Raw genomic sequence first — 23,319 nt, 5'->3', positions numbered from 1 at the left:
AGTAATAAACCAACTTTTTTTTTTTGTAAATATCAGTATTAAACTTACCACTGGGCTCCAAGGAAGAACCAGGCTTTATAATGATTTCAAGTTTGTCAAAAATTATTTTCAAAAAGTGTCTCTTGCTGTAAGATTATGAAGGTTGTCGAAGCCGGTCCCAGAATCTGGCACACTGAGAGACTTTGTCTTTGCTTGCAGCTGTGTGTTTGTCAATGCTGGCAGGATGCAGCATGTGAATTTATCTGCTGCTGTGACTTGTTGACTACATAACTTTAAAGGAAATGAGCTTGACCCTTGTTAGTAGATTTCCTGTTTCTTGTAATACCAAACCCTGGGTCACAGTACATTGGTACTTTCCTTTTGTTTTAGCATGGGTGTTCATAATAAGACAAAGTGTGTTTGATTTTCATTGTAATTGATTTTAAGCATATTGGCAAACCTTGTTGTTCAACTTGTGGTGTTCCACATGATTCATGAGTTACCAAGAATCAGTAGATGTAATCACCTAGGTAGATTATATTTTGCTGATTATTGAGAACTGATTACTGACAACAAATTGTTGGTATGACAAGGCATTGTTTGTAACATACTATGCCTTACTATTCCTTTTCAGTGTTTTGCATGTATGTAAAGTAGGATGTGTGGGAGATATCTAGGAACTAGATTCCATCAAAGCAAAAAGATGTAACACCACTGAAGTGTGGGAACAAGTAGAGCACAAGTAAAGAGTCATAAAGTCAGTGAGCTGACTGAGTAATGTCAGGTAAAATGTCTAAAGTTAAAGTTGGCTAACATTAGCTGCCTTAAGCTACTGGTCATACCAGACCAGGTAATGGTGTAGCAGCAAACGGTGAGTGTTTTAAACTGAGCAAGGACACGTTTGATTGCTTATGAATTTATCTTTTAATTTGTAAGAAGAACAATGTGTAATTTCAACATTCAAAGGTAGTCTCACTTTAATGTGCTAATTAGCAGTACTCTAATGCTTATTTCAGATTTATTCCTGATGAATGAGCCATTCATGGACTTACGACTAGTTTGCAACTGCTGATGAATGTGTCTACCTTATTGTAAAGTGAGTGCTTTGACTGACAAAAGGTGACCCCAAGACAATGCCTGTCTCTGAGATGCTGTCAGATTTCCACTGTGCAAAGGATGAAGGTAAAATAATCTTTGCTGAACAGAAGCTAATGTGAGAGTGTTAAAGTAAATGTGTAACAGTAGCACAAGTAGAGTAGAGTCATTAAGTCAACAAACTGACACAGTAATGTCAGTTACACTGTAATATCTGTCTAGTTTGCTACCATTGGCTATCATTAGCCACCATAAAATAGTGGTCATACTAGATCAAGTAAAGCTGTAGCAACCTAATGTTTTATCTTTCATTTGAAAAGGGGCAGTGTATTTTTTCTTCTTTCAAAAGTCAAAAGTTGCACTTGCAGTTCTCAGGTCAAACTTTACACTTTTTACTCCATAAGTGGTAAGGATCGTGGAAAGGTCGAGTTCTCACTCCATTTTTCATCCATCCAGCAATTTTGTTTTCTAGTGTGTAATGAGCATTTGCATCCTCAACAGGCTGCTAGCATGACATTATCTCCAAAGATATAAGTAATTTGCAAAATAGTGACAAACTTTTCATTTGCACCAAAGCAAATAAGCATAACTTGACTGAAATTGATATTATGGTCATAATTGGAATGATATTGATAAATATGAAGTCACATTGCCCTAATTGCTCATAACCTAATGATGCTGTGGTTTGAGGTTTTGACACTTGTTGCTGTCGAATTTCTGACCCAAAGGATAAAGCATGATAAATGTGGATTTTTTTTCCAGAAATCCTTGTTCTAACAACAAATAGTACATAAAATTTAAAAATTAAATAAACAAATGACTTGGTAAACTACACAATTGCAAAACAACTGCATTCTCACTCAGTGTGTGAGAGAGAACCCTAACCCATGAGTAAGTCCATCATTATAACCCATGTTATGCTGACAACTGTAGGCCTTTTTCACGGAAGACATGGTGACTTGTCACAGTGGGAAAAGCACAGGTGTAAATAATGAAATGAATCAAGGCTGAATTCCATTTATCTGCTTCAGTTTCAGGGTCCTGATATTGTGCATGTTGGCTCACTGTCACACTGTCATGACTTACTCAGACACTTAAATAGAACAGAGCCATCATTAATGGTTATTAGTAACACGTATGCTTATTATTACATTTCAAAATGCCTGCTGTGATAAAGTCCTACTGCTCACACCAACAGAATTATTTTTTTTAAAACATTTTAACTATATTTTTATTGAACAAGTTGTGGTTAAAAAAGTATGTTTTCAAATTTGTTTGTTTCGATGTTCAATTTGTCTATGGGAATATTCTCTTTAATAAAATGCTTTAAAGTGATGGGTCGAGTCAAGTCAAAGTGACAGTCCTCACAGTGGGAACTCCATGAGGTCTACTCAGGTATGGGAACAGTTTGGCTCTCAGTTTTCCTTCAGACTACATTGGAAATGGCTCATCCCCTTTATTTATCCTTACCTGCTCCGCTGAGCCCTTCTTTGGTTCCCTTTTGGGGATCAGTCATTTCCAAAAATCTACTTAATCCTGTTTATCAACATAAATTTAAGCTCCACTCAGTTGCAGGTGGTGTTTAATTCATGCCCCACCTATTTTATAAAGAGTGATACAATTTTATACAAACAACATATCACAATGGTGCCCTTGGCCCAAAGCAGGAGAATATCATACATTGTTGGCCAACACATTGTACATGTACGAATTGTGTTCGCTCGTGCACAGGCCCATATGGTGAATGTGATGAACAATGGGAAGTATTACAAAGTGCAGAGGATTGGGGACAAGCCTACATCAGCATTGGAACAGACGAGATCATAGAAATAGAGAGAGAAAGAGAGAGGGGGAGAGAGAGAGAGAGAGAAATACAGGATTATTGGAAATGTCATATACATGAACAGAAAATAGTGTCAGGCTCAAAAAAGACAAAATGTGTGTGTCACTGACATTTTTTCAAAATATTTGCATTTTTAAGTTAATTTCTTTCACGAGAGAATCCAGGAAAACACACACACACACACACACACACACACACACACACACACAAACACACACACACATATACACACTCATATTGATTATGAAAGTAATATTAATCAACACCAAGAGTTTAAAAAGACTGTGTGTAATGAAGAAATGTACAGTGAGAGAAAACCAAGAAAAGAGCTGGATACAAGCCAACGGATGAAAAATTGAGTGATGAATGTCGATACAGGAGAAGGGATGAAAGAGAGATGAGAGAAGGAGGGGCAACAACAGTAGGAGATATGCCACAGATTATCAACCAGTGTCAGATGCTCTAGAGACACATAAAGGGGAGGAGTGGACAAGAGCGTGACAAGAGGAGAGACAGAGAAAGAGAACGTCTCTGTGCATGCAAGCCAGGCTGCAAAGATGACTGACGTGAAGAGCGTATCATCTATGGAGGAGCCAGAGGGGAAGTTAATGAAGAAGGTTAGTTCACAGTGATGTCAGAATACAGTATGACTTTGCAGTGTCCTATGTCCTGCCAGTCTTCCTCTTATAAACTCAACGGAGTTGTCACAGCATCTGTCATTTGAGGCCTGGCTGGCATGGACACTAACTTATTTGTTTACTGCTTACAAACTGAATTACCGGGTGTGTTTTACTTACTTGAAAACAATACATATCAATGAGGATTGCCATTTAGAGCAAAACTAAGAAAGTAAAACCAACAATTTCCATCGCTTAATTTTTTTTTTTATATGAGTCATCTTTTCTGTCCAAATTCTACAAATGCTGGAAATGCTCTGGGCTGGTACACTTATAAAGGTTATATTAAATGCTAAAACTAAGTGTGTGACCAACAGTATATGTGAGTGTGCATGTTTTTAGTCTTAAATCTGCTGCTGCAGCTTCTCTACCTCAGCCTTTTTCTCTTTTACAGTATTTCAAGGAATGTTGGTTCATTTGATTTTGAAGTGTGCAATTCATCCATTCAGTTATTTATTCTTTCATAATCTCTGCTACATAAATACATCTCTCACTCAGTTCTCTTGCTCTTGCCATTTATTTAAGTTTTGTTGCATCCTTTGCTTCTTGTAAAATAACTTTCTCTCACCTACATGTTAAATCTGTGTCTGTACACCGTTCTACAGGGTTCCATCAAAAAGAAGATCGAGTCACTTCGGCGATGGAGCTCAGCCAGTATGAAGAGGCCTCCAAAGACTAAGGCCAAGACCTTGAGTCTGTCCTCCCCCGTGGGAGACCCAGAAGACATCTGGCTGCAAGAGGGAGACAAGAGGAAACTGCGACCCATTGTTGACTCTGTCTTCGGACAGGTAGGACAGTGATTGGGCTTTATAAGGGTCTGTGTGTAAGTGCCCTTCTGAAAATGACATGCCTGTGTCTGTGTGACATTGTTAGCATGCTTCACTGATGATTATAGGGAACAGGGAAGAAGAAGACCGCAAACTAGCAAAGTTTGGTGTAAATAATACAGGTTTCATAACATTCATGGAAGAAGCTTTGCAAATGTTTTATGGGGAAGGAAATGCACTCAATATGTTTGTTAAGCAACAAGGACACATGATTCATTTGAGATGAGAAACAGTGATTGTAAGTATAACTTGGTTTACAAGAAAACTCCAGAGGGTACATTTAAATTGTTTGATTGAGTTGGCTTTCATGAAGTGAATCTTACCTTGCACGTGTCAAAGAAAAAATACAAACCAGCAATTTAAGGATTTAAGATTTTCTCTTATTAAACTGTTTTCTTTTATCTTCATGAGAAATCATCTGAGACCCATAAATATGAGAATGTAAGAATATGACACCCCAAACCTACTTGGCAATAAGCCTGTTTCTCATTCTGATTCAAATATAATAACATAGCGCACTAATTTGTAGATCACAGATATTACAAGCAGCCAGTAATGAGGAATGCAGAAGTATGTACTGGAATGCCGAGACATCATCCTGTGACCCTACTACAATCATGTTGCAAAAAGACTCCTTCCAAATCATAATAGTAAGAAGGATTATTTTTTCACATCAACTCAAGATCATGTTAAGAGTGAGGAGATGGCTGGTGAGTAGAGGACACATAATTAGATTTCTCATAGACTGATGGAAAAAAGCCAATGACCCGATGGAGACAGGCCACAGGCAAGCACAAAAAAAAAACCACAAGAACAGCAGAAAGAGGAAGTTAATTTCAAATGACATCAGAGAAGTAAGTGGTCACAATGAGACACAAAGACAGAATAACCACTCTACATGTACTGTACTGTAGATAATCAGAGCTTCAGCCTCTCATACTGATTTCACACCCTGACCTATGACCTTCCAGAGGCATGTAAACACTGTACTGTGCACATGTGAGAACATGCTGACTGTGTCTCATATGGATCAGTGAAAGTCAGTCCAGTACATTCAGGCTTGTGCATATGCTTCAAAAAGTGCTCTGTTGTGTGTACAGTATGTGTGTAGGTGTATGAACATGCAGGTGTTTAACATGTTTGAATGTGTGTATTCAGATGGACTCTGCTGCACTTTGTTCAGCTGTACTTGTACCCATATGCATGTACACAGCTGAAGGGAGTAGGTGTGGATTTTTTAATTGTGGTTGATTGGAATTGCCACACTTCCTGTTGTCATCAACAGCAACAGTTCCTGACTCAACCCAAAGTTTGTGTCTATGTCACAAAGCCAGTGGCTTTATTCAGTTCCTGGTCAGGTTCATGCTTGTGGTTCAACTTATGATTTGAAATCTGTATAAATGCTTTAAATATTATGTAGTTTGAATTATTCCCAGTTATAATGTCTACTTGCAATTCCATCATTATTACTTAATAATAATGTAATATTAAGGCAGTTGTTACTAAGTGTGTTTTAGTGAGCTCTTTTAGTGAGTATTACAGTAAATATCTGCTCTTTCGTCTATCACTGGCAGTAAAAGCAGGAGTTCATATCACATGGTTTACAAAATGTCACTTTCTAATAAATCTTTGCATTCACAAGACAATGACTCACTGAAAGGAAAAAGGAAGTCTTGGTGTATTTTTCTTCTCTCATGTATTTTTCTTTTTTTATCCTCCAGTTCTCATTGTTCAGATGAGTCATCCATACACTCAGCAACAGATGGAATGAATGATGAGAAACTGAAGGAAGGGAGGGCTGGGATGAGGGCTGAAGAGGGATGGATGTCATAAAGAAAGAGAGAAGAGATTGATTGTGATGTAAACAGGATTTAGAGCTTTAAAGAGTGAGAGGACAAGACAGACAGACGCACATCACTTGTACAACAGGAGAAAGAGTTAACTTGAGGCACAAAATACAATTTCGTCTTATCTTAACGCTAACAAACATGGATTTGTTCGACAGATGCAGCGCATCAAACTGTAAAGAGTCAGTTAGTGTCAGTGAGAGATTTTGAGTTTTAAAGTTGAGTCACACCACACAGTGACCTGCATGCTAATCCGTGCATTATACAAGTTTAATTACTCTGCTTAACTTCTATTTCTTACTATCAAATGCAAAACATGGCTTATAAGCCAGTTTACTCACAGATAAAAGTGTTGGTTACTACTGAGTAGGCAAATTAAACATCCCTGTGCATTATAACATAGTTTAACACAGTGTGACAAAAAGAAAAAGAACGTTTTTTATCGTAAACAAACATGGCGATCACTATAGGTTGTAGGACGAGTGTGGTTGTTCTCACCTTGTTTTTGCTATTTCAGACCCTGACATGTACACCTGACCACTAATGTTTTCATAAAGGTTTCCAACTTCTGACACGTTCAGTGAACAGTCACCGTATACACACCGCTTTGCATTTGTTCATTATAGTAATTGTAAAGATTGAAGATGTGTCAGTGTGTCAATATAGGTCAACAACGTGGGTGGTATTGCTGGGAAATAGAGTACCTTATCACATGGCCTTGTTGTATTTACCAAGTGCATCTGTCATTGCTCAATTATGACTAGACTGTGATTACTGGAACAGTCTAATCAGCAGCAGGATTAATTGTAAATAACAGGATGCCAAAGGGTGTAACTTTAAACAATGCGTTGGGAAAAAGGATTGGAATTGAACTTTTGAACTTTCATGCCTTAATGTTTTGTCTGAAGTTTTGTCAGTTTTATAGTCTGGTCCTGAAGAAACCTGCAAGTAAGAAAATCTGTTTTCTGTGATTTAAGTAGTAGCAGTTACATAAATTGTCTGTGAGGGGCCAGTCTTTATAATGAATAATTTTACCGTACTTTTACTAAACTTTTAAACTTTTTAACAAAATGTTTAATGCAGGACATACTCGAACAAAAATAAATACCCTACAATAGAAAATAACACGAACAGTGCCAATTAAAGATCAAAGTAGGTAAATTTAAAGTCCTCCTCGCCTGTTTTGTCTGTTTTTCTTCTTGTTCCTTCAGTTGGATGTTTGAGATTCAATTTACAGAATGATGTACGTATATGTAGAGTTTGACACTAGAAGGCTGTACATTCGTCTGCTGAGGGGAGAAAGTTTCTCCGTGCTGATCATAAATCTCACTTTAAGACATGTACCTGGCAGGTACAATCATAATTTTATGGCATCACAACTAGTTTGAAGCCAACTGTGCTCTAGTATACAACTTGCACAAGTGTGATGTGGAAACTTGAAGCCTCCAGTGCACAAACACTGAGAATGGACTTTACAGTGAAGTAGGAGACATCTTGAGTCCAACAAAAAATATTTGCATATTCATAGATTCTGATTTTTCAATGAGGGATAAGCAATAGATGTAATTTTAATCATTTTTAACTAGGTAATTTAACTTTTTTGTTGAAAAAAACATATCAGACACAAATCACAGCAAGGTTAGGTCAATATTGTATAAAAATCTAATTGTGAAAACAAGAATATCCAAATATTCATATATTTGAAAAATCATCCAATGACATAATTGATTACTGAAAATAAATAATACATGTGAGGCAAAGACAGTCTGACGTTAAACAGGATTCAGCCTCTGCTGCACCGATTTTGACCACTCTTTTTTTAACCTGTCTCTCACAACTCCCATAACTTTATGGAACTGCAACATTAAATTGGCTAAAGTAGCTCTTTAAAATGGGTTCATTTTTGCATTTATTCATCAACTGCTTTTACCAAACTTTAATGGAGTGTAAAACATTTCACAGAGAATTTCATCCACAAAATTTATTTTGTGGCACTAAATACATTTTTGTCCCTTGAAAGGATGTCAGTTGTCCACTGAAATACTGTGCGTCATGCTCTGAACCATGGAAATAATACAGTATTCTGCCTTTTAGAGATTTTCAAAATAACTTTAAGGAAACATGATTATTTTAATTTTTAGTACTTCTTTTCTCTTCTTTTCACTGCAGTCATTGTCATGACATAACATAACAGTTGTTAATCAAATTATAGATTTAGACAGTGAGCTGAATTTTTACTCGCAAACCTCAGTATTTGTAGAAAATGAGAACAGTGTTATGAAAACAAGAGCAGCTTTATTAGACAGAATTAGTTGATGGACCTTTACCCCTTTGAGCAGCGACAGTTTTGTCATATACTCATGGATAGAGATAAAGAACAGGCAGTTCCAGCCTTTTTGTAATTTTCTATCTATTATTATTTTCTTTGCAGAGAATTTATAATCCACTGGACCTCTAGGACCTTAGAGAAAACTCAAATCAAACTTTTAGGTCAAATGACAATGCATGAACTAAATCTGGACAGGTGCAAAAGGAATTATCTTCCTTTTGGGAATGGATAAGTGGGCGAGAATGAGAGCAGGGACTGTGGAACAGTCCAGACAGCCATATGTGGCTGCAGTCTGTAAATTCAGGTTAAAATCGGGTTAAACTGAAATCCTCCACTGACTGTACCAGCACTTTTACCTTACCTTATATGAATATTGCTGTCAGCACACTTACTCTGGGATGTTGATCAAAGTTCAAGACTGATTGAGGTTTCATTAAGTAATACTTAATAATGTATATAACAGATGTATAGTCCTTATCTGTTTTTGCTTCTTTCTTTCTATCTCTGTTCTTGATCTCCTCCTCAATCTCAGTATGTTTCTGGGTCTTATACAAACATACACAGACTATTTGGTGAAGTGATGTTAAATAGTGTGTCCTCTTGTGAAATAGAACTGAGCAATTCTGATGTTGAGTCAGAACCATAGAATGTATAAAAATAATGGACGTAGTCACCGTGATGTCAACCACTGGTTTGTGGACTCCCGTTTTGAAGCCTCGAGTTTAGCATTTTGACTGTTGCCATCTTGGATTTTTGGTGCCAGAAGTGATGAGAAGTAACCATATTTGGACAAGAGGGTGGAGCTGACCCTAATGCTAGTTGCTAGCTTGGTTAGCAGGGTGCATTTACAGCCTACGGTTAACTGTGATAATGCTAATGCTAATTTTTGCTAGCAAAAAACAGGCTTAAAACCATTAAAACAAAATTTACCAGAAAAACTTAACATCTGATTCCCTAGTGGGTCTTTTAGTTCAACCAAACACTGTAACAAGTGTTACAGTTGACTTTCATGAACTGAAAACACACTGAAATAGCTACAGCTACAGCTATGCCTATACTCTGTGAATGTGGAGTTATGCCATGATTACATTACCTAACCAACATTGTCGCTGTGGTAGCAACTTGTCAATCACAACTTAGCCATGCCTTAAAGCGTACCTTGCTTTATTGTCTATTGTACTCTAAATGGGGCCGTAATTTACAAAATGAACATCATGATGCATTGAAAAAGACTTCAAACTAGCAATTGAGACCATAAACTCAAGTCTTTACTGAGGTAATAAATAAAGTTAGAAGTAGGATCATTTTCTCATAGACTTCCATACAATCGGACCTCTTTTTGGAGCAAGTGGAGTCATCCCCTACTGGCCATTAGAGAGAATGCAGGTTTAAATAACTTCCGCATTGGCTTCACTCTTCAGACCCGAAGCTACCCGCTTGGTCAGGACCAGCTTCAGTCAGTTAATGGATAGATTGGCTTTAAATGCATCTCACCAGGTTTCACGTGTTAAGTGGTTGGACTTAAAGCTGCATTCATTGATTTTTTTTTTTCTTTCTTTTGCAACTCGGGGGCAGCAGAAGAAATTCTTACCTTTTTTAAATTCCTATGTAGAACATGTTTGCTAACAACGGCATATTTACATACCCAGGAGATAGAGATCAACCTTAGCATTCATTTGGAGTTGTGGCTCTGGCCACTTGGTGGACAAGAAGCCAAAATTCACTCTTTTTTTTTTTCTTTTTTTAGAACTGTTCTGGTCTCCACCCCAAGAATAAATATCTGGCTTGTTAGCTGGCTAAATGTTCCACTATGTTCACCAGCTAGTCAGTAATTTTGTCTTTGTGTGCTGTTTGGTGCTGGGCAGATAGCATGGTGTTTAGCAGAACTTTTTCGCTTAACACAGCTGACTGCTGCTGTTAGAAAAGAGTTGATGAGTGTGGTGAGAGTGAGCCAGAACAGTAATGTTGTGGGCCGTAAACACCAAAAAAATGAGCTGCAAGAGGCTAAGGAGAATTGCAGATAATTCTGTGTGGGTTTGTGATTACAAGCAACAAAAAGTCATTTGATACATTGTCAATATAAAAATATTTATTAGTGCTTAAGAAAAGGTGTAATTATCACTGTAACATTTTGAGGGGAGTCAATCATTTCAGCATATCCCCAAAACAAGGTCTAACAAAACGTTGGAATTAAACACAGGAGATTGCTGTCAGTTTTCTGTTTCCTACCCACAGTCAACATCGATTTCTAACAGATAACCATCACTGCAATCATTCACCAACCTTAACCAAGTGGTTATTATTGTAACCATGACGATGCATATATATGTCATTCTAGAGAGCATAGATAACAACGTATTTTGTCATTTTGTCAACTCTCAGGACTTGTTGTTTGAGGGCCTTACATAAAAGAGTCAGGTCTGGACTCATCAATTATATTACTATTTTCTTCTATCATTCTGTTGACAGCGCCATTGTGTTGTCCCTCATAAATGTGTGGGTTTTGCATGTGTTGGATGATTTCAGCCTTCATCTGTTTGCTGTGGACATTGACTGTATATAAATATGGACAACGCATTTCCACTTCCTACCGCTACACAAAAGTGAAACCAAAATATCTCCTTTCTGAGAGCTGCCATCTTGCTTGTGTTATGTCATTTGGCGCCAGAATCTGCACAGCAGGGTCGGATGGCAGGATGACAGCCTGCAGGGTTCACCGCATCAGCTGTCCTGCTGCCCTGACAGAGGTTTAAGAGCAGCTGTCACAGCTGTCAATCATGTCATCACACCCCCTTTTTATATCATCAAATAACTAATTAAAAACAAACTTATAAGAAAAATGAGCACTTGGACATACATCAGTGTGTACCTAAACTGACAGAAACATCTTTGGGAAAAATTTATTTGATGTGTATTTTGATTTTTTTAGTTTGGCTCATGTAACATGGAGGGGGCGTACAGCAGCCAGCCACCAGGGAGTGATCAAGTTGTTTTGGCTTCACTTTTGGGGAGCTGTCATGACATCCATATTTATATACAGTTGATGACTGTGGGCCATGTTGGTGGCACACCTCAAAGTCATATTAAGTCAACTGGGTTCATCTTACATCTGTCTTAGCAGACATGCCACATAAACTCATTTGCTAAAGAGATTAGCTCACGTTCATTCAGAAGGCATTGTTTGATGTGAATCGGTGGAGTATACAGACAAAGACTGAATGAGAGGATGAGCACCTTATATTTCTATGAAAGCACTGGCATTAGAAAAGGCTTAATATACACATAGGAGTGCTTTTACACTTGTAATGCACTGGGATTATGGTACCAGCCTTGTGGGAAATGCAGGCTAGAAATTTCAGAATCACAGTTTAATGACACTGATACTATGTAGGCTGAAACTGCTATACCGCTAATCACAATATGATGTTGATGACTGCAAAACTGCTCTATTTTTTGTAAAACTTTGGTTGTTTGCAACATGTATCTACGTAATCATAGTTGAGTCATATTTGCTGATTTGAAGCCTCTGTTATAAATGTGTGTTCGTATGTCAGCGTGCATATGTAAGCATGCAAATACATGTGAACACATACCATCTCAGCCAAAATGTTTGACTTGACCCGCACCAAAGCTGTTAGCATAGCATTGCATGCAAAATCCCAACTTTTGGAATCTGTCCATCATGTTGTTTACTGCACCAGCACTGGATTTTCTGTTGGCCTATCTTCAAACCTTGTCTTTCAGGCATCTGGTCTGCTTGCTGTTGTCGAGGGATGGGGCATGAATTTTCACCCAACTGCTCTGTTTTGGATTTTATCACTGAAAAGCTTTCTGTTCACGCCAAGTTTTTTTGTCGAGATGAGTATTTGTGCTTTTTTTCCCTCTTCTTCACTGAGCAAGACAAAACCAATTCCACTATCTTGTTCTGTGCCCATGTGCTTTTCTGCAGGTGTCTGTGTCTACTTTATTTGTATGTAACTCTTTACATTTGCGCAAGACATCTCCCACTTAAAACCACCATAGACTGAAGCCATTGTTGCGCTTGATCTGAAGCATTTTATGCATGTTTGTGAAATGTATGATAGGAAACAATGCAGGAAAAAGCCCATTACAGGACTGAAGCTTCCATTTGCTAATCTGGTGGGCGTCCAGCTGGATCAGTGGGCTAAGGCACATACAATTATATAACTGAGACATTGTAGATTCAAATCCTTTGTCGCAAGTCATCTCATCACTCTCTGTCCTCTCTACTTAATAGATTCTCTGTGGAAATTCAATTTTTTTTAATTCCCCAAAGTCCATAGCAAGGTCAGACCACAGGGTCAAGTATGTGGAGCTGGTGGAGATTCAGTGATTGGTGCTTGAAAGATTTTCCCTTTCAACATCTCCCTTCTCACAATTCCACTCTGTTCTCCTCGCACTTTCTGCTTTGTGTGCTGTCTTGATCATTTCAAACATTTCCTAAAACTAAAATGAACTGATGTCTTCAATAGCAAAGCATTAGGCTGACATCTAGTGTTGGCCATTCAGTGTTACGGCTAAGCACAGGTTCATCTTTGCATCAGTAACAAGCTGAGCTTTGCTGCACTCTTCTGGTCATATATTGACAGTGTAAAGTGTAGGACAGCTGCTCATGGATGAATATTTAATCCTGTTAATGTACCAGATGAATTAAAATGTGTAGGTGTTTTCTCTTCTCACAAGCTTAGCATGCTGAAGCCAGAAAAAAAAAAAAAACTTCAATGATCAGAGAAGAAATATAGAAAGATTTGCACGGAAAAGGATGCTGTGGTATGAAAAGAAGAAGAAATAAAAAAAGAATAAAAAGAAACACAATTTCAAGAGTAGAATATAAAGGGATTAAACAGAGGAAACAGATCCAGTGAAGTGAATGGTCTTCATAGGAAGATATGGGGAAATGTAGAAAAACACCAAAAATGTGTTAGTTCTCCTAAACTGACCATAGAGGATTAGAGCTGCAGGCACTCAGCTTGGGCCTTACACGTACTGCGCTAATCTCTGGCACACATACCGCACCACATGACTAGCATACAACAGGGAACAACACACACACATGCTGTATATACCCCCTCCACACACACACACACACGCACATGCACATGCACACAGTACATACAAGCATACAGTCGCGTTTCCATCACTTCAGTGGACATTATATTGATTTACACTCATTTCCTGGAGACTTACCCTAAATCCTAATCTAACCATTACCCTATACATATAACCCTAACCTTACCTTAACCTTAAACCAAGTCTTCATCATCTTTTACAGTTTTTCTCAATCACTTACACACCATAACTGCTTATTAAATTGCTTACTAAATATCCCAAACCATGACATCATCTGCCAAAAGACAGACCCATTTCCCAAAACTCTAAACACTATTGCCCTGTTTTCACTCATGTGCTCATTTAGAAAGCGCTGGCATTCAATATCATTGAATAATTAACACACAGTTCTCCAGGTAGAAACACTACGAGTCAAAATTGTTCACACACCAATCAGGACCTCAGAATAGATAGATAACAGGGCCATGGGCCACAAAGACTTGACGCAGAGTAGATGTGATTTCTTTATTTATGTACAAACTGTTTTTTTCATTGGTTTATATTGGTAAACACATGGAAATGATTTTACTGTGCTCTATGTTTTTATGTTTATTGTATTCTTTCGTCTTTATCAGTTGCCTATTTTTACAGTACGTTTACTTTCTCACTCAATTTCAGTTTAATTTACTACAGTACATTGAGGAATTAAACATTTTGAAAATGTATTCATATGTTGTATCTCTATATTGTGTTCATCATGGAAAGACATTCTGGGGGAAAACTATAAGCACCATTATTCATTGTATTATTCAGCTTCTTACAGTGGTGTTTTGAATGGATCTTTTCAGTGTGTAATGGCTGTTTTGTGTGTGTGTATTTGATGGTTTTTGTGTGATGTCTTAAGGCAAAGATTGGTTTAGATGTAAGATTAAATGGTTTTGAGTGGAGAGTTTGGTTTTGACATGGAAGTTTGAAGTTTGTGAAGATGAGCGTGCAGTTTTGCATTTGTGTCTAGAGTTCTGAGGAATGGAGCATAATTTCAAGAAATGTGTCTTAGCAATCAAGAAAAACTGTAATGGCTTACGTAATGATGACTTGACTTTTTGTCCTCAAAATGGAGGGAAATACACATTGTTACTGTGATAACATATTTATGTCCCCACAACATGAGTAATGCATGTACAAATACCCAGTCTTAACATCCATATTGTAGTTGCTGGACTAAATTTAGCATCAGACAATGTATAAGAGGGAAGTATGGAGTTGCAGTTCATGAAATCACATGAAATAAAGCCTGATCACAACTGCAATTTTAATCTATTTGAAAGTGTGAAAAGGATTATACAGTCCTCGTAGCAGCAATTGCACTGCAGCTTTGCAGTATCTACATAATGAAAAGATATTGCATTTCTTTACTGAAGTGAAAGAAGTATCAGCACAACATTTATGTAATATATAGAGTGTATAATATATAGTGTTCGGTTTTGCTGCCGGGTAACGAACCTCACATCTCCAGTTTTGGGATTTTCATGCAGTTTTATAATGAAATATAGGAAAGAAGGAATGATGAATAGAAGGAAGGGAAAAAAGAAAGGAAGGAAAGGATGCAGAGCAGGAAAGAAAGAAGAAAAGTAGAATGAAAAATTAATGAACAACAAAGGAAAGTCTTGTACAAATTGAGAAAATTCTGCCTAAATGATTTGTGTCAAAGATTTTAAAAAATATATGTGTTGATATACAAATAATTATGTCACATTGAAGCCACTAGGTGTACAATTTGTAATTTCCTTTCTTTGGTGGCATCTGATGCCACTTATATTAAAAACTTAGATTACCTTTTGTATTCTTAACCAGAATAACCTGCTACCAGACTGTAATACCTACTGTGGAGGGAAAGTTTACAGAAAATATAACTGAACTGTTTAATGAATAAATGAAACGTGTTTTCTTTTTTAAATACTCAAAATTCTCTACCGTGTTTGGTTGAGGGCTTTTCAAAAATTTCTTAGGTGGATGAGATCTGCTTTGGGAATTTGACCTTTTCCTCACTTTCACTGTAAGAGTAGAGAGGTTACACTCTCTGTTGTATCTTCTATTTCATCAGTCTCACCATTTCACTACATCTGCCTCTCTTGAACTTCAAAAGGGACTGAGTAAGATAAATATTCCTCCTCTATGTCTCCCACTTCAAGCCCCTACTCCCCAGGCCAACATCACTCTTTTTCTCTAATCTGAAATGCCAGGGATTAAACAGACAGCCAACTCCCCATCCATAATTCTACCCATCCCCTCCCCCTTTCTCTCTCTCTGTCTCACACACACACACACACACACACACACACACACACACACACACACACACACACACACACACAGAGTTGTACCAGACTAGTCATTTTGAGACCATAAGCACAATGTTTGAGAGAGGCAAAAGTGGGTTGGATGGATTAGATTAAGTTGGTCCAAATTCAAGGGATCACTCGTGGTGAGAGGGGGTGACATAAATAAAAAAAAAATGTATGTGTGTTTGTTTGATAGAGAGGCAGAGAGAGAGAAAATGGTCGAGTCATGTAATCAGAGCCAGAGTCTGGCAGCAGGTTGTTTCAGCCCAGATATCAACCAGCTCTCCAACCCCACCCCGTCAATCTCCAGCACCCTGCTACTATTCCATATCACACTACACGTCTCAAAGCTCAACATGACAGCCTCCAACAACCTATAGGAGTTTAGGATTTAATGCAACATCAGAAGCCTACCTTGCCTCTCACCGGACCAATAGGATCTTGGATTGTGGCACGTGCACTGAGAGGAGTCCTCATTTGCTTTCAGTAGTAGTGGTGCAAGTGGAAACGTTTGCTTTCGCCTCACTGGGTGTTGAAAGGCGATGCCCTATGGGATGCACTGGATGTAGTATGTTGTTGAATTTTGGAATTTTATGTGACTATTGAGCAGAGAGGGAGAGAAAGTGGAAAAGAAGAAGAGAAACAGGGGAGAAGTGAGGGGACAAACGAGGAGGAAAGGGAGGGGGGAAGACAGGAAGAAGTAACAAGAGGGCAGGGTGATGGGAAACATCAACAAGGCATCTAAAAAGAACAGTAAGAGGAATACGGTAAGGAAGAATTCAATTGTTTTTAACTAAGAAAAATAGATTTATCAGTGTATTAAACTGAATATGTAAGATCATTCTTAACATGTTATATTTAGATATCAAAACTTAGAAGTCTGCGGAAGTTTTAATTTCTCAGTTGCATTTCAGCAGAACAAAATTCCATAACTAATTATCAGATGCAACAATTTGCAGTTCAATAATGATACATAAATAAATGTATCATATTGTAAATCTTAATGTATAACTGTCGTAACAGTAGGTAGCGTGAATTAGCCAGTTTCATTGCAGTCAGTGGAATTTAAGCAGTAATGTTCTCTGTTTCCTGATCTGGCTCATTCCCCTCCTCTAAGGGGGTGTCACCTGTCGAACGAAGCAGCACCCCATTGGCTGCAGCCATGCTGGGGGGTCTGGCTGGTGCAGGTGAGGTGGACACAGACGAGGAGGAGGAAGGAGGGAGCGAGCGGGATTTTGAAGAGCCGCTGTGCGCTCTGGTTAAGAACTGCAACATGCTGCACAACATAGTGGGGCCTGCTTGTATCTTCCTCAGACAGGGCTTCGCACAGAGCCAGCTTGTATGTATGACTCTCACGCACACACTCGTTTGACCACACACACACAGTTCAGTTGGAATTATCATAGCTAAAATCTCTTCCATAAACCTCTTCATCCATCTCCATCCATTTTCATAGTGCCCTCACTGTCCAAAGAGAGGTGACGTTAAGGTCATCTGTTAGTTCAGTGACATCATCACAGCCTCCTCATCCCGTCTCCACCAATGAGAAAGAAAGAAAGAAAGAAAGAAAGAAAGAAAGAAAGAAAGAAAGAAAGAAAGAAAGAAAGAAAGAAAGAACATTTAAAGGGTCACTTACACATATTGTATTTCCTATAAGAGTGCTGAGCTGTAAAAAGAGAATAATTGATAGTATAACTGATTATACTATAACGGCAGAGTAACTGGCCTCGCAATTTGTCCAGATTGTAATTTAGATCATAAATTCTCTTTCTAACAGCACTGGAGATATCAGGCACACTTCCAAGTTCAGATTAATGTCTTATGTAGAGAAAGGAGATGTGGCAGAGATCAATAAAAGAGTAATTTCCTGAGTTTGCAGCCAGCAGCACTAATTGAAAAGAGCCATTAGGAAAGAGGTGTAATCACTGATCACAGTTGCTTTACTGTGCTGGAGGCTCCTGAGATATTGGCTGACCTTGGGTTGAGACTAGAGGACAAATTGAATAAAACAATATACTGTTTTATTCTGAATATCATTCATGCATGATGTGATGTCATTTATATATTCTTCCACTGTAATGGTGTGTTTTCGGTGAATGAATAAATGTAATTCCATTGCAAAAAGATGAAAGCTATGGGGCCGTGTGCAATGTTAAGTTCTGACACTATTTTTTCATATGGCTTAACAGGAGTGTTAATGTCTCTTACTGACAGTCTGACACTTTGTTTAACTCCACATGTGTAACAGTTTCAAGGTGACCAACTTTATTTCAAAATGACTCTTTTAAAGCTGTTTTAATAGTTTTATATTAACAAGGTATCAAATGACTACATGTAATGTGAAATATGTCGCTCGTAGTGCACAAACCCACAGGGAATTATCACCCCACTCTACAGTTTCCCTCAGCTCTACGGAGTCATTGTTATGGTTTCTTGGCTCGCAGCTTCACTGTTTTGGTTCAGTCTCGTTGCTCTCATCAATTGATAAACCCACTGTACACTACAACAGGTCAGAACTTGAATATGTGAATTACATGCACAAATATTCCCGAATGCTACTGTGAAAGACCAGCAAGAAACACTGTACCTCTTTGTATTCATATGTGTGAGCGCACAGTTAGTTTCTTTCCCTTTAAGAGTGACCTGCAATGACGGGTCTAGACTTTTGGGGGCAAACATTAGTTACTTTACCTTGATCAGAGTCACAAATAATAGTCTAGCAGCATGGCTGAAGGGAGGACAATGTCAGTCTGTCAGTCTTGGCAACTTTTGGATAGATTTTCTACAGTCATTGAAGGCCTGCAGAGAGAGAATTGTAGTCACTATGGTGATCTACTGACTTCATCTAGTGCCATCATCAGGTCAAAATTTTTAATTTGTCCACTACTTTGTTTTATGACCAAATACCTACAAAACTATTGTCATCTATCCCCATCAAGCTCAGCTGTTTGGTGCTAATTAGCAAATGTTAGCATGCTAACACACACAACTAAGAAGGTGAACATCATAAACATTATCCCAGAGAAACATCAGCACGTCAGCATCATCATTGTGAGCATGTTAACATGCTGACATCATAGACTTATGTTAGAACTCTTTGTCATGCAGCATACTTTCTGAGCCATCACAGTCATGAACTTGTAGGACAATTTCCTGATCTTACTTAAAGTCACGGATTGAGGAAAGAGATGAGATTCCTCGACGGAGTCCATAGATTAGTCTATGAGATGGATAGGGTGAGACTGATAGCCTTTACTGGTTATTAATCCCTCATAATCCCGTTTGTTCTCTAAAATGGCAAACTAAAAATAAGACATTGAATCGATGCTGAGCAGCAGAGTATGACTATGTCTTGGACTGCTATTGAGAATTTTGTGTACACGCTGCAAACCAAATTTCCTCTGGGATAGTAATAAAGCTCATCATAATTGTATGTATAAAGGTCCTAGTTTGCCTTTGCACCCTTTCCCCTTGGGTGGCATTTAAGTTTTACTACATCATGAATTACTGGAATCTTCTCTGATGTTTTTCTTTAAACTTTAAATCTCTGTCACTGTTTTCTTAGACATTTTCTGAGGTGATCAGTGATTGTAGTGGTTTGCGAATGAAAGCAGCAAAACCAAACAAATTGGGAACAGCAACTAAAATATTTGCCTCTGTGGTTCAACTTAGCTCAACCTGACAGTCACAAATTTTAGCAAAAGTGACAACAAGAAAAATGATATGTGTCTGTTTGCCACATATTCATGTGTGGAGCATGTGCAGGTGTGTTAATGTTCGTTCAATCAAGTGCTGGCTGGACCACAGTGCAGATGCTGATGAAAAAAAATCAGCGGCAGATAGGGAAATGAAAAACCGATAAGCCTTTGTGATTTGTAATACAATTTAGCTCTGTAATCTCTCTGCCACTGTTCTCTCCCCTGCATCCTTTAATCCAGCCCTGTATTATTCCTGCTGCTGATGTCACAGCCTTGCAGAACACGTCGTGAACAGACTTATCCCAAGCATCACCTCCGTCTATGCCATCACACTGGGGAGCCAATTCACCATCAAACTTAAAATTGTTTTTTGTGCGTGTTTTCAGCGAAAACTGCTGCTGAAATCAGAGCAAACACTAACTACCATTTACTATAGGTTTATTGATTTTTGAAGATAATAATTTATTTTATAATTTCTCAAAGTGTCGTTTAATTATATTTTTCACCAATTTACTTAAACTTACTTAAACATGGGTGGGATTCTTTGGTTTCTCAGAATTTTATCAACACATAAACAATTTCATCAGCTTTGTTGTGTGCGTACAGGTGTGTGTGCTTCACTTCTGCGTGTTTGGAAAGTGAGGGAAGGGCTAAAGGAAGTCTGCATACTTATACATTGTGTTTTTACATCATACTGTACACTTTCAATGCTTGTTATGCAGCATATGCACAGCAGACTTTTAAAGCTTCTGCACCAGCAAGCGCAGGATGAGATTGGACATGAGCTTGTGTAGCAGGCCGACTAAAAGGGTTATTAAGGTCAGTCCGATCAAAAACCAAATAATCCTGTAATAGAATCTCTGCTCAGGCAGATGAACATGAAACAAAAAAAGCTTCATAGAAGCGAGAGGAGTGAGTGAGCAGAACTGCAAAAAGCTGAAGCACTAAAATGTTTGTTTCGTCATTGTGACTGTGTGTACTGTATGTGTGAGACAGAACAAGATGCACAGAGTGAGACTGAACGTGTGTGTGTAAACTAACTAGCTGTCTATTTCTCTATGTGTGTTCTGTCTTCTATCCATACAACTGCAGGACAGAGATCTGCGACCAGAGGAAATGGAAGGTACAGAAATATCAAATATCTAATCCAAATTCATCTCTTGACTGACCCGCCTTCTTTTCAATCCCTGTGTTTAACTGTGAAATCTGAGATGTGTGCTTTATATCGAAGAACTGTGTAAAACCAAAGTGAATTTAAATGAATTTAATTTAATAGTCAATTTAAGTCTAGGTCACACCTCCAAAAATAATTCTTAATTTGATAATGTATTGTTTTATTACTATAAAATAAATAAATAAGTAAAAACATAATTGTTGAATTGCTTTAAAAGTTTTGGAGACAATTTAATTGAACAGAATTCACAAATTAGAATTCCTCAATTTAACTGGAAAATCCAGGTACTGGTCTTTAACCAAGTTAGCATTGCAAAGTCAACATTTTTTTTACATTGTTATTGTAAAGTTCCAATTACAATGTGACATAATGTTGTGATAGACACATCAGTATCAAACTCATCACCCCCACCATGATTGTATGTTTTTACTGGTTACTGTTTGAAAGATGCTATAATCAATTCAAAAACATTCGGATGGCAATCTGTCTCTCTCACACACACATGTATTCCCTGCAGAACTACGTGAGGCATTCAGGGAGTTTGACAAAGACAAGGATGGCTTCATCAGCTGTAAGGACTTGGGCGAGTGCATGAGGACTATGGGATACATGCCAACAGAGATGGAGCTGATAGAACTCAGCCAGCAGATCTGTAAGTCCTGCTATGTGTGTGTGTGTATGTGTGTGTGTGTGTGTGTGTGTGTGTGTGTATGTATATATATATATATCTATATCTATCTATCTATATATATATAGATAGATAGATAGATATATGTACGCTGACTAGAGTGAATATAAATAATGTTGAATAATTTAGTACACATAATGTTTAGTTACAGAATTGACCTACCGTCACCATGTAAAGCGAATGTCTACAAGCTGTGGAGAGGACATGTTTTGGTCTATCATATAACCTGGTGGTATTTACCTGGTGCTGATGGTATGAGTGCTCACTGTACAATATTTCCATTACTTATGACTCTTGGGGTTCAGTATAACATTAAAACTTAAACTTCCCATAGAACTATGAATTGCAAAAAAGTGTTACATTTGATGTTATTACATATATTGGTCACAAAAATAAGGTTCTTACTGTAATAACTTGCCTGTTTAGCACCAAACAGAGATCAAGTAACAATTTATTTTGTATCAAATCAAATGCCCTTGCCCTCTAGGTGGCGGCAGAGTGGACTTTGAGGACTTTGTGGAGTTGATGGGTCCTAAGATGCTCGCTGAGACTGCAGACATGATTGGAGTCAAAGAGCTGAGGGATGCCTTCAAAGAGGTCTGCATTATGGTCATTGCTATCAATTACAAGCCCCCTACTTGAATGTAGCCAATAACATATATGAATTTATAGCCAAAAAGCCCATCTACATTGCATGTGGGACCCCCTGAAAATGCCTTTCCCTCACTTTTACTTCTTACACATCTTATTTTCTATGTATTTTTCTTTCTTTTCTCTCTACCCCATCCATTATTTCCAGTTCGACTCAGATGGCGATGGTCAGATCAGCCTTGGGGAGCTGAGAGAAGCCATGAAGAAGCTGATGGGAGAACAGCTCAACCACCGCGAGATCGATGAGATCCTGCGAGATGTAGACCTCAACGGGGATGGACAGGTGGACTTTGAAGGTGAGTGAAGAGGGGATTGTAACTTCAGTTAAGGAAGCTGAGCAATAAAAAGAAGAGTAAATGAAGCAAGGAACATGGAAAAGAGGATTACCTTGTTTTTCCAAAAATTCAACTGAAAAGACAGGCACCTGAAATTACTTTTAGGTCATTTTAGGGTACAATTCTTGAAAAATAATGCAAATGGTTATTTCAGGCATGACAGAGAGCTCTTAAGAATTCATTCAGCATCCAAGAAAACAAGGATATTAGATGGATTGTCTGGCTAAGGGCAGAAGACATACATTTAAAGGAGATACTATCCTTTTTCTTAACCAATGACAATAACTTTTTTTTCCCTCAGAGTTTGTGCGAATGATGTCTCGCTGACTCTTCACCAAACTGTTTTCTGCTGCACTGAACACAACATGGACCAGACTGCACACTGTTAATGTTCTTGTAATTCTTCTTCATGTACAAAGACTTCTTGGTGTCTGTTCTGTATTTTATTTTCTGTCACTTCCATCATCTCTCGAGTATAAGACAATCCCTTCAATGTGTTACCGTTGAATAAATGTAATGTGTATTTACTGTAACATGTGATGAGAGATTATGAAGAGAGTGACAGCTCAGCAAGGAGATGGTTTAAATCAAAGCTGTGGTTAGTTTAGAGATTAAATTAAATTTGATTAATTTAAGCTGAGAATCACTAGCAACACTACATATGAACTGAAACAATATGCAAGTTTGTATAGCAGTATCTAGTCACCTGAAGTAGTTGGGGTTAGGATTCACCATAACCCTGACCCTAACCCTAATGCTAGGTT

General features: G+C 38.0%; 1 protein-coding gene across 2 annotated transcripts; it reads left to right on the top strand.

The window, feature by feature from the left end:
• Positions 1 to 3,465: 3,465 nt before the first annotated feature.
• On the top strand, positions 3,466 to 23,310 carry cabp2a (calcium binding protein 2a). 2 transcript variants are annotated; one of them, XM_042388083.1, is made up of 7 exons: positions 3,466 to 3,534; positions 4,200 to 4,382; positions 20,800 to 20,830; positions 21,399 to 21,533; positions 22,057 to 22,166; positions 22,369 to 22,516; positions 22,857 to 23,310. In XM_042388083.1, the coding sequence occupies exons 1-7, from the start codon at positions 3,475 to 3,477 to the stop codon at positions 22,880 to 22,882; spliced, it is 693 nt and encodes a 230-aa protein (XP_042244017.1). In that variant the 5' UTR covers positions 3,466 to 3,474; the 3' UTR covers positions 22,883 to 23,310. The 2 variants fall into 2 exon arrangements, with proteins under 2 accessions (XP_042244017.1, XP_042244028.1); XM_042388094.1 differs by lacking the exons at positions 3,466 to 3,534; positions 4,200 to 4,382 and adding exons at positions 16,729 to 16,776; positions 17,127 to 17,348.
• The last annotated feature ends 9 nt before the right edge of the window (positions 23,311 to 23,319 follow it).

Source organism: Thunnus maccoyii, chromosome 2 (genome assembly GCF_910596095.1).
Source record: "Thunnus maccoyii chromosome 2, fThuMac1.1, whole genome shotgun sequence".
NCBI lineage: Eukaryota > Metazoa > Chordata > Actinopteri > Scombriformes > Scombridae > Thunnus > Thunnus maccoyii.
This window is presented reverse-complemented; position numbering and strand designations above follow the sequence as displayed.

What these genes read in the sequence shown, in the direction of transcription:
- cabp2a (XM_042388094.1), top strand. Translation starts at nt 16,729, where the DNA reads ATGGGAAACATCAACAAGGCATCTAAAAAGAACAGTAAGAGGAATACG. An exon ending in GCTTCGCACAGAGCCAGCTT is followed by an intron (nt 17,349 to 20,799) that starts GTATGTATGACT and finishes ATACAACTGCAG; the next exon opens with GACAGAGATCTGCGACCAGA. An exon ending in TGAGGGATGCCTTCAAAGAG is followed by an intron (nt 22,167 to 22,368) that starts GTCTGCATTATG and finishes CATTATTTCCAG; the next exon opens with TTCGACTCAGATGGCGATGG.